Source organism: Onychomys torridus, chromosome 18, assembly GCF_903995425.1.
Source record: "Onychomys torridus chromosome 18, mOncTor1.1, whole genome shotgun sequence".
Classification (NCBI taxonomy): Eukaryota; Metazoa; Chordata; class Mammalia; order Rodentia; family Cricetidae; genus Onychomys; species Onychomys torridus.
Genome location: NC_050460.1, coordinates 31,426,799 through 31,439,156, shown reverse-complemented (window position 1 = coordinate 31,439,156; position 12,358 = coordinate 31,426,799). Strand labels below are relative to the sequence as shown.

The window sequence follows — 12,358 nt, the reverse complement described above, 5'->3', positions numbered from 1 at the left end:
TTGTTGTTCTTTTAGAGGTTGGTTTGGTATGATTGTTTATCTAGTTTTGTGTGACAAAAGTCTCAGAATAACTCAGGCTGGCTTTGTACTCACTGTGTAACCAAGAATGACAGAGTTCAGATCCACCTTGCTTCCACCTCCCAAGGGCTGGGATTCAAGAGTGCACCACCATGGAGGGGCAGGGGCAGCCAGAGAGATGGCTCAGCAGTTAAGAGTTCTTCCATAGTATTTGAGTTCAGTTCCCAGCACCCATGTCAGGGGGCTGGGAACTGAACAAGTATATAACACAACACAACAGGTATATAACTGCAGCTACTAGGAATCCAGAGCCTCTGGCCTGCACGCACATGCACACGCACATGCACACGCACACGCACACGCACACGCACATGCACACGCACATGCACACGCACATGCACACGCACATGCACAGCTTTGGGAGTTGCTTCTCTTCTTCCACATGGATTCCAGGCGTCAGACTCTCTGGGCAAATGCCTTTCCTTACTGAGCTATCTCTGACCTGCTTTCCTAATTGATTATCACAAGAGCTTGCTGAGCTGACACTATGAAGAGAGGGTGGGTGTGGCAATCGAGCAGCAGCAGCAACAGCCACAAGAGGGCAGCGGAAGAGCTCCAGAAGTGACAGAAATCATGGGGAAGGATGGGGACAGTGAAGACCATGAAGAGCTGGAGGCTAGGAGCTGTCAGCCCTGGGCACTGGAAAAGTTCCAGGGAGCTGCCAAGCCACACAGGCCAAGAGTCTGAGACCCCCTGGGCCTGACAGCTGTATCACCAGCTCCTGTTGAGGACTGAGGATGCCAACACTGACCTCTGTAGGGCTGAGGGTTCCAGCACCAGGGGCCTGTTTAGATGCCACAGTTGGAGGTGCTGCTGCTGCCACTCACTAGTGCTGGAAGCTGAGGATTACAGTGACGTGCAAGTGCTGGGGCTGCTGGTGGTTAAAGCTTTTTCCCCCATAAGATTAATTTACACATTATATACAGTGTTCTGCCTGCATGTGTGCCTGCGGGCCAGTAGAGGGCACCAGATCTCAATATAGATGGTTGTGAGCCACCATGTGGTTGCTGGGAATTGAACTCAACTTGAATGTCCGGAACCTTAAATCTCTCCGACCTGGAAAAATAGGCCCCTGTCTCTTGTGGTTTAGAGGTATACATTTCTAGGTCTGTCAGTTCAGTCCCTGGGCCTTAGGCATTTGGGGACCTGGGGCTACCAGCCCTGAAGAGTATCTTCATTTATTCCTGTAACCAGCTAACTAGTGACATTTTTATTTTACTTTTCTGAGATAAGGTCTCACTGTATATCCCTGGCTGGCCTGGAACTCTGTATAGACCAGGCTAGCCTCATTCACACAGAGATCTACCTGCCTCTGTCCCCCTTGAGTACTGGAATTAAAGGCATGTGTCACCCTGCCTGGTTGTTTTGTTTTTTAAGATTATTTCATTTTATCTTAAGTTTTATTTATGTGTGTGCCTGATTATAAGTATGTGCACCACATGCACACAGATGCCTGTGGAGGCCAGAAGAGGGCATCAGATTTCTATGAACTGGAGTTATAGGCAGTTATGAACCCCTGGTATGGGTGTTGGAAATGGAATTCAGGTCCTCTGCAAGAGCAATGAGTATTCTTATGTTCTTAACCACTGAGCCATCTCTCTAGCCCTTCTGGTTTGCCCCTCCCCCTTTTAAGAGATAGTCTTGCTTTGTTGCCTAGAATGGCCAGGAACTCCTCAGGTCAGGTGACCCTCCTGCCTCAGCCTCCAGAATAGGGTAGCTACCTCCTGCCACCACTACATCTAGCTGCTGTCAGGTGTTTGTTTTTTTTTTTAATTAAACTTTGTAGTTCATGAAGTATTGGTTCTGAGAGTTTTACCAGCTTAATTCATAAAGGCCTGTGATGGCCTATTTTAGGGTTTTCCTGAATCATGTTTTATTGATGTCACTCCAGAGTATAGACATTTTTTTGTGTGCAGTTGTGTTTCATTAATAAGCCATTTAGCCAAGGGCCTTAACCCAGCCCTTGGGAGGCAGAGACAGGCAGATCTCTGTGAGTTCAAGGCCAGCCTGGTCTACCTAGTGTTCCAGGACAGCTAGAGGTACATAGTGAGACCCTGCCTTGACAAATAAACAATGAACAAAAGAATTAAGCCGTTTTAAAATGTATTGTTATTTGTGTGTGTATACATGAACTTGTGTGTGTGCATGCATACCATGATTCATGTACAGAGGTCAGACAAAGAGAACATCTTTGTGGGGTTGGTTCTCCTCCTCCACCTTTACATGGGTCCCAGGAATTGGACTCGGGTCCCCACATTTACATGGCAAACACCTTTACCAGCTGAGCCACCCTGCTGGCCCCAAATAAGCCATTTTAAGTGGAAGTAGGAATTCGTTTCTCACATGTCAATATTCATTGTAATTATTTTTAGATTTTTTTGATTAGTTATCAAAATATTTAATGTTTTGAATACTATATCACAGTTGTATTGATTTGAATTTTTTTCACTGCTGTGAGTTTGAATCTTAGTTGGTTTAGCATAAACGTTGGTATATAATGTCACTTTCTTCGATCATTGCAGTTCTAGGCTTTCACTAGCCGTTAGCCTTCCATCTTCACTGGGTTCTAGGCTTTCACTGGCTGTTAGCCTTCCATCTTCACTGCAGTTCTAGGCTTTCACTGGCTGTTAGCCTTCCATCTTCACTGGGTTCTAGGCTTTCACTGGCTGTTAGCCTTCCATCTTCACTGGGTTCTAGGCTTTTACTGGCTGTTAGCCTTCCATCTTCACTGCAGTTCTAGGTTTTCATGGGCTGTTAGCCTTCCATCTTCACTGGGTTCTAGGCTTTCACTGGCTGTTAGCCTTCCATCTTCACTGCAGTTCTAGGTTTTCACTGGCTGTTAGCCTTCCATCTTCACTGCAGTTCTAGGCTTTCACTGGCTGTTAGCCTTCCATCTTCACTGGGATCTAGGCTTTCACTGGCTGTTAGCCTTCCATCTTTACTGCGGTTCAGCCAAGCCTGCTCGCCACAGCCTGGTCCTTCCTGGCCGGCCCAGCATCCCTTTAAATAGCTCCTTCATTCAACAAAAATATACAGGCTCCTAACCATGTGCCAAGTCTGGGCAGGTTTTAGAGACATGGTAGAGACCTGATTACCCTGTCCCATCTCTTGTAACAAACAGGATGACACCAATTGGAATAGGAGTCCCTGAACTCAGACCAGATGATGTGGGACATCATCTCAGAATACAGCTTTTCTCCTGAGAGGTGCTGGACACACACACACATCCACACACATCCACACACATCCGCATACATACATACATACATACATACATACATACATACATACACAGAGAGAGAGAGAGAGAGAGAGAGAGAGAGAGAGAGAGAGAGAGAGAAATAGAGAGAGAGGGAAGAGTGTGTCAAAATCCTGCTTGCCCATTGTGTTGCTGTGAAGAGTCAGGAGGCCCTTCATCTCAGCTGTCTGACCTCAGGCACAGTACCTACTCCTTGTGATAGGCCAGGGAAGGAATTCCTTCTGGGTACCAGGCCCCTCCTGGGAAACATGGTGTTTTAGAGTCTTTAGGTTTCTTCTGAAGGTCACCTCACCTGTCAAAGGAGTTCCATTAAGGACAGAGTATCCCACAGTTTTCAGATGGCCAGGTCCCCAGAAGACTTTGCTAGTCTTCCTTATGGAGGAGGTAGGCATTACCTGCACAGGTAGAGACATGATGAGGGCAAGGCCAAAGGCAGTTGTGATGGAGGACTTGCAATCCATACATCGCAATCCCAAGTTGTCCCTCTCTTACCCGGTGTGATGATGTCTGGGACACTGATAGAGTTGACAGGGACCCCATAGTACTCTTTCCTGTCCACAGGGGCCCAAGTAGCCCATCTGCTCTGCCCATCCTTCTGCCTAACCTGAAATGCATCCTCTTGGACCTCTCCCTTCTCTGCTCAGGGCCACAACTCTGAAGCCCCACAGTGGCTCCACCTCCCAAATCTCTGAAGAGGGCCAAAATGCAGATGCCCCGAGACTCGTTCCCCACTGACTGGAGCCCACCACCTGTAGAATTCCTAAACAAGAACAAGAAGATAGTTCAGGCCTGCAGGAGACCCCATGAGGACTTGGAGAAGGAGCGCCCAAATTCAGACCAGAAGGTGGGGCTGGCCTCACTAGAGGAACTCTTCTGGAACATGGCAGGTCCAAGCCAACAGGCTGTGACTCCAAAGGTAAATAAGCCGGTGGCCACCTCAGCTTCCCTCATGGACCACTCCTTTTAGTGAGCCATCTTAGTTGCCCACAAGCCAGTGCCTACTCAGCCCCCTACCCAACTCTTGCTTGGTTATATACCCCACCGCTCCCCAGCCCAAGGACTCTCCAGCCCAACTCCTGTCCTCCCCATGGCTCTGTCCCCAACGTTTGCAATGAAAGCTGGGGGTAGCACCATATCAATGCCATTCCCATGTGGGGTCCTCATGGCTTTTATGTCTAATGGTAAGGGTTGGTCTTGAAGCAAGGAGGGACTGCAGGGCCAGGATCTGGGCTTGAAAGCACACAAAGATAATAACCAAAGTGCAATAGTAGAGATCCTAAGTGGAGACTTCAAGGATGCCCTTGTGGGAAGTAGAGGGCCCATAGGCTCAGGAAATTTATTCCAAGCATAGTGTTTCAACTATTTGCAATAGCACAAGACTGTTAGTGACCTAAATGCCTACCACTGGAGAGCGAATGAATTATGTTCTAGTCATGTCTAAGAACATCCTGACGATGTTAATTGAGCACATAACATACGCACAGGTACATATGCATGCACACACGTATATACATATATACACATACACACAAATACATATACATGCACACATATATACATACAAAATACACATGTACACATACACAATCTCTTTGGCATTGATATGAAATGACACTCAAGATGTATTTCTGATTGGAAAGAGCAGAGTACAGGATGAGGCATGTGGCATATTCCATTTGAGTTATAAGGACTGATGAAATTACTGCTTGCTTGTCCTTGTATAGCAACATCTGAAAGCACACAAGCACATTCACCTGGTGGGAAGGCACTGGGAGAGAACCTTCATACTTTTGCATTTTTAAAAAATCCTGTGACTGTATCATCTGTTCAGAAAAGTGAGCAGAATACATTAGTGTCAAATTCTCCTGTCTGTTTTTCCCTTTCCTCCCCATGCCTGTGTCCTGTCTTTCCAGATTGCCTCTGGGTGCTCGGAATACTATGTCAACAACCTGGATTACTTACTGCAAGAGAAGAGGTGAGTATGGGGTGAGGTCTGTCATAAGAATGGGGTCATTTGTGAAGCAAATGTAGACTGAGGACTCTGGGTAGCCCCCTGTGGGGATGGAGCATCCTTCCCAGCAGGCATGACATGCCCTGTGTGCTCTGACTAGTAAGAAACAGGCTCATGTTCAGGTCTAAGAGAGTGGGTACCTCCACCCACGTCAGGAGCGAAGCCCTCATCCCAGGTCTCTCTTCCTCCCAGCCTCCACCCTTGCCCAGTTCATGCCACAAGGGTGTCCCATCAGAGGGACATGGAAAAGAAGACAGCTGTGGTCCAGCCTGAGTCTGGCCTCTGGCCTGTCCTAGTACTGAAGTCTTTTGGCCCGCTTTCCTTCTCACTTTTTCTGATCATGCTCGCCTTCTTCCTGCCTCACAGCCCCGGCACTTCTCATAGAGAAGTCAGGCTCTGAATGCTGTTCCCTCTGCAGTTTCTGAAGGCAAAAGTCACATTGGTCAGCAGCAGAAGTCCCTTAGGGGTGCAGCTGGTGTCAGAGACCAGCACCTGTCAGTCTCTCTTGGAGTGGCCTCTCAGGGAGGAGGTTGGCTTGTGTGGAAGGGCCCTTTGGAGTGGAACTGTAGACTCCTCCTGTGCACAGTAGATACCTCACCCTGTGAAGTGGCCAGGAACAGCTGCTCATGTATGGGGCCTGTTTGCTGGCCTGAATTTGATGGTTTGTAAGCAGATGGTTATTCAGTACTCTCATGACCTAATTCTTCCCTCTGCGTCCCTTTCCTGTGTGCATGTGTGCACACAGACTAAAGGCAGGTCAGTGTATGTGCACACTGAGCACAGGTGGAGCTCCTGACTCTTAACGCTTACTGGAATCATCCATGCCCACCTTATGCCCACATCCCACTTCTTTTCTCAGAAGTGCCAGACCTGCATTCTTGCCCACAGAGTATAGTTAGGTATACACATGGGCTGGACAGTTGTTTTCTCTGGTTTTACCCATTCTGTCCACTCCAGAGTCAATCTATCTCCTTCCTCTATAGTTAGTTTGGTTTTTAATATCTTAGAACTGTTGTTTGGTGGTTGTTGTTGCTGTTGTTGCTTGAGATGGAGACGATATAGGGAGTTGATGGTGCCACTCCCCTCCCCCGGAAATATCTTGAATCTGTTATTTTCCATACTATCAAGTTGCATCTTTGGGCCCCAAATATCAGGCTTGTCCTTGAACCTTGGAGAGGGAGGGGTGATATCTCGAAAAGGCAGCTAGGACAGGCCATGCTGCTCCTGGAAGGCTGGGACAGGAACTGTGGGTGCTGACAGGTGGGAGGGGTGGGGGGAGATAAAGCATTGATGTAGTAAACTCTGGTTGGACATGCACACCAACTGAATCACGGAAGCACCGTAAGAGGCTGAAGCATGTTTTTCTACATGTTAAAGAAAGATCCCACAGACTGTCCTGGAAGAATGGGTGTGATGGTGAAGAAGCAGCAGAGCTGAGGGAGTGGGGGGCTGGGTCGTGTGATGAGCTGCCAGGTTCTAGGTTGTTTGGAGAATGAAGACTTAGACGTGTGACATGAGAGGGAGCCAGTCACATGGGCTGGAAATCATCAGGTGTAGGGCTGCTTCCAGGGCCTTGGCAGAAGATGGAATTTTTTCATACTGAGGGTTTGTGGTGATGGGAGGGAAGGCTCTGGCCTCTTGAGGCTGGAGAGTCAAGTGGTGAGTTGAGGCTGCCAAGGACCAGAGAGTACAAGCCTCCTCTCATCATGTGGCTAATAGAAGAGCAGGCCCAGATCTGGGGATGTTACAGAGTGAGTGAATGTCAAAACAAGACCCACTAATAAAGACACACAAACACTGTGTGGCTAAGACTGTCTTCTTTCATCATTGCCCACTGGAGACAAAGCAGAGCTCTGGCCCTCAGGAAGAAAGTATCAGAGCCTTGGTTTAGGACACCAGGAATGTGGCCTTGCACTTCCTAGGCATGCTGTGCTCTGCTGGTGGGGGAAATCACTAGCCTGGGGAGATGGGTGGAGAGCAGGTAGCAGTGCTGAGGCTGACTCAGGCTCTCCTTCCCCCCAGAGAACAGGCCCTGGAGCAGGAATGGGAACAGCTGCTGCAGCAGGAACATCCAAAGCTTGACTCTTCTGGATGTGACGAAGACGACAGAGAAGCAGTGCTCACACCTGAGCACAGGTAGGAGCAGGGCCTCTTACAGGTGTGAGCAGAATTTCAGCCCCAATTTGGGCCACTTCCTCTTCTTATGGCCACAGTCAGTTCAAGAAATCTGCTGCTGGGAGTCTAGGACATGGGGTCACAAACAGCCCAGTGATCAGGAAAATTCCTAGGACCGTATCTCATGGGGAACTAGCTACACAAAAGCCACAGTCTTAACTAAAAACTGCCTTTAGAGAGGATGCCATGGTCACCCGAAATTTTCATCTTCCTCTGACTGGAGGAAGGATAATGGCAATCAGTGTGTTGTCTAGCTTTGTTGACTCAGATTTTATGGGCTATGGTTTGAGGGAGGGCAGAATCCATCCACTCCATGAGTTCTCAGATGGAATCCATCTTTATGATATGCTCTTTTCCATGTGTGATGGTTTAAGTAAGATGTCTCTGTAGGCTCATATATTTGAATGCTTTGAAGGTTAGTTAGGAGGTGTGGCCTTGTTGGAGGAAGTGTGTCCCTGTAACTTTGAGGTTTCAAAAACCTATAGCAAGCCCAGTCTCTTTCTCTGCCTATGGATCAGGATGTAGCTCTCAGCTACTACTCCAGTACCTACCTGCCTACATGTTGCCATGCTCGCCACCATGATGATAATGGACTAAACCTCTAAGCAAGCCCCCAATTAAATGCTTTCTTTAATAAGAATTGCCTTGGTCATGGTGTTTGTTCACAACAGTAACTAAGACAGAAGTTGGTACCAGGAGTAGGGTTTTGCTGTGACAGACCTGACCATACTGTTCATTGGAGTAATACAGAAGACTTTGGAACTCTGTATTAGAAAGTGGTTAAGGGGCCATCATAGAAGAGGCATGGAAGACAGTGGTGCTGAGGGTGATTTGAACTGTAGGGGTCAACTGAAGAAGTTTGAGATGGGAAGAATATTAGTAAGGGACATAGAGACAATTCTTGTGATATTTTGGCAAAGAATATGGCCGCTTTTTGTCCTGGAAAATCTGCCTGAGGCTAAGTTGAAGAGTTTTGGATTAATGGCACTGGCAGCAGATTTCAAAACAGACTAGTATTGACTCTGTTGCTTGGTTATTACTCGCCAGTCTTATGCAGATCTATAATGAAAATGAGGAAACTGAGCAAGGAAAAATAAAAAAAAAAAAAATTACAGTTTGAGGAGAAAGGGAGCACTGGGAAATGTAGTGGAGCAAAATCCAGTGTTCAAGGAGATAAAAAGAAAGCTTGATGCTATACTGAATAAAGAGAATGGTGACCTCAGGGCAAGACCACACCCAGCTAAGCTTCCAACTTTTGAAAAGGAATTAAAGAAAAGCTTAATCAATGAAGGAAACGTGGACAACAGAAAGTTGAGGCAAGTGAAATTAAATCAGTGGGCAGAATACCAGCCCTATCAAGCAGCAGAATTTGGCAGCCTTGGCCACAGGCTTCTGGCTTTAGAGTCAAGAATAAAAGAAAGGGGTTGTAGAATCTCCATTCATGGTTAAGAAAAGCCACTGAGACCAGATATGTGTCAGGGTGTCTCTGAATCAAGGCCCAGAGAGGCCATTGCATGAAGCTGTGAAGGTGAAGTGTGGATTTCATCAGAGATCCCATGATGTTGGAGATGCCAGAGTCAAGGGATGCCTTCCAAGAAGAGCTACAGACTGGATATGGAGCCATCTCAAGAGGGAGAAATGTGTTGCAGTCAACAAAGCTGAAAGGAGTTGAATATATGAAGGACACTTGGATAGGCAAATGCAGAATTTGGAGTTTGCCCTGCTGGTTTTCAGTCTTGCTTTAGTCTAACATTTTCTCATGATGCTCATTATGTCAAGGGTCTCTAGAGTCACAGAGCTTATGGAATGAATATATATTTATAATTTATTGGAATGACTTACAGGTTGTAGTCCAAGTAATCCAACAATGGCTAGCTATGAACAAAGAGTCCAAGAATCTAGTAATTGCTCAGTACCACAAGGCTGAATGTCTTAGCTGATCTTCTGTATATTCTGGAATCCCAAAGAAGCAGGCTCCAGTGTCAGTGAAGGAATGGATGTGCTAGCAAGGTGAGGGCAAAGAACTATTTCCTTTCCACACCTTGATTCCTGAGCCCTCGGGTCCTGCCTGTGGGAGAAACCACACCATATGTTGAACGCTGATTCAAAGCACATACTGCCTTCTGGATAACCCTGTTCCAGCCTTCCAGCTGCTGCAGCCTCATTGATGCTGTAACTGTGTCTTCAAAAGGCGATTCCATCTTTCTATCAGGCCAGCTGCTTGAGAATGGTGGGAACATGGCAAGACCAGGGGATTCCATGATCGTGGACCCTCTGTCATATTTCTCTGGCTGTAAAGTAAGTTCCCTGGTCAGAAGCAATACTATGTGGAATACCATGTTGGTGGATCAGGCATTCTGTAAGTTCATATTCTGCAAGGATGGTGGTTTTGGCAGGAGCCTTACTTGCAGGAAAGGCAAACCCATAACCAGAATAAGTATCTACTCCAGAAAGGACGAAGAGTTGTTCTTTCCACAGAGGAAGTGGTCCAACATAGTCAACCTGCCACCGGGTTGCTGGCTAGTCACTCCAGGGATTGAGGCCATATCTGGGGCTCAGTGTTGGTCTCTGCTGTTGGCAGACCTGGAACTCAACAACAGCTAACCAGGTCAGCCTTGGTGACTGGAAGTCCGTGTTGTCTAGCCCATGCATAGCCTCCATCTCTGCCACCATGGCCACTTTGTTCCTGGGCTCATGAGGCAATGGTGGGAATGGCTAGGGAAAAGACTGCCTGTCCACAGAACAGGTCATCCTATCTACTTGATTACAGATCTCCTCTTCTGCTGAAGTCACCTTTGATGAGCATTTGCATTGGACACATCCCATGAATCTTCACATCCCATGTCCATTTGGGTATCTATCCAAATACTTCTTCCTCAGGTGTCTTTCTCACCCATTTTCCAAACGTGCTCTTTCCATGTCCCTGACCACCCAGCCAATCCACTGGCTACAACCCATGCACCAGTGCACATTTGCACATCTGACCATTTCTCCCTCCAAACACAATGTATGACCATGTAGACTGCCCCAAATTCTGCCCACTGTGAAGACATCCCTTTGCCTAAGTCTTTCAGGGTTGTCCCAGAAAGGGCTTGTAAAGTGGCTGCAGCTGTCCACTAGTGCCTGCTTAATATGCAGAACCATCACTAAACCAGGTCCTTGTCTTCTCTCCCTCAGTCAACCCATCATAAGGCACAGACCATGGAGCTCTAGATGCATGCTTGGCGTCAGATGGCATTGTAACTGAAGTAGAAACTTGCTCCAAAATCCCAAAGGTCTCTTCTGTGACTCACCTATGGGGGCCTGCCAAAAGCTCCAAACAGCATCCTTCTCTGCCACTGACATCTCAAGGACCATTAGGTCTGCTGTTCCAGGCCCCACTCAAAGCTAGCAGCTTTCCCGAGTCACTTGGTGTATGGGTCAGGAATAACACACTCAAGTGAGGAATGTGCTGTCTCCAGAACCCAAACAGACTCACTAAATGTGCTTCCTTCTTGGTGGTGGGAGGAACCAAGTAAAATAATTTGTCCTTCACCTTGGAAGGAGCATCTCTGCATGCTCCACAACACTGGACTCCTTGAACTTCACTGAGGAAGAAGGCCCTTTATTTTCTTCCCATCCTCTGATATGTAAATGTGTTACCAAAGAGTTCAGAGTGGTTGCTCCCTCCTGCTCACTTGGTCCAATCAGCACGATGTCATCAATATAGTGCACCAATGTGATATTTCACGGAAGAGTCAGATGATCAAGACCCCTTCTTACTAAGTTGTGACACAGGGCAGGAGAGTTAATATAAACTGTGAAGGTATACTGCTGGCCCTGCCAACTGAAAGCAGATTGCTTCTGGTGGTCCTTATGGACAGGTTTCAAGGAAAAGGCATTTGTTAGATCAATAGTTGTATACCCTGGAGATGTGCTTACTCTGCTCAAGTAAGGACACCACATCTGGTACAGCAGCTGCAACTGGACTTACTCCCTGGTTGAGTTTTCAATAGTCAACTGTCATTCTCCTTGATCGTCTGTCCTCTGCAATGGCCAGACAGGAGAGTTAAAGGGAGATGTGGTGGGAACCACCATCCTTGCATCTTTCAGGTCCTTGATGGTGCCACTAAAATTTGTGGTTCCTCCAGGGGTGCGATATGTTTTTATTCACTATTTTCTTTGGCAAAGGCAACCTTAAAGGCCTCCATTTAGCCTTTCCAACCATAATATCCCTCACTCCACAAGTCAGGGAACCAATGTGAGAATTCTGCCAACTTCTAAGTATATCTATCCCAATTATGTATTCTGGGACTGGGGAAATAACCACAGGATGAGTTTGGGAACCTACTGGACCTACTGTGAGTCAGACTTCACCCAAGACTCCATTAATCACCTGGCCTCCACAAGCCCCTACTTTAACTGGAAGGGCCACGGTGTTTCTTGGGATCTTCCAGAATCAGCATCAGTTCAGAACCAGTATCCAACAGACCCCAGAAAGTATGATCATTTCCTTTCCCCCAGCTTACAGTTACCCTTGTAGAAGGCCATAGGTCCCTCTGGGAAGGACTGGAGAAAGGCTAACAGTGAAACTTCTGGTGTTTTGTCAAGTTCCTTCCTCAGGGGAAGGCCCTCCCTTTATTCAAGGGGTTCTGGGTCCGGCTTAAGTCTGGAAGTTGATTCATGGGTCAAGATCCCCTTCTGCCACATCCAATGGAACCTTTCTTTCATTTGTTTGAGATTTTCCCACTTATACAGATGGAACAACAATTCAGTAGGCTTCTTACCTATTTCATGCCTGGAAACACCATGATTGATTAGCCAGTACCAAAGGTCCATACCAGTCATGCCATAGT

The 12,358-nt window shown here is 47.1% G+C and overlaps 1 protein-coding gene across 2 annotated transcripts in view; it reads left to right on the top strand.

Moving 5' to 3' along the window:
* The first annotated feature begins 3,938 nt into the window (after positions 1-3,938).
* Positions 3,939-12,358, top strand: part of Fam178b (family with sequence similarity 178 member B) — a 112,576-nt gene continuing 104,156 nt past the window's right edge. Inside the window, exons 1-3 of one of the 2 annotated variants that reach the window (XM_036168324.1) lie at positions 3,939-4,253; positions 5,251-5,312; positions 7,371-7,484. In XM_036168324.1, coding sequence (XP_036024217.1) covers positions 4,041-4,253; positions 5,251-5,312; positions 7,371-7,484 — 389 coding nt within the window. In that variant the 5' untranslated portion in view covers positions 3,939-4,040. The remainder of the gene's footprint in view (positions 4,254-5,250; positions 5,313-7,370; positions 7,485-12,358) is intronic. The other variant, XM_036168325.1, reaches the window with a different exon arrangement.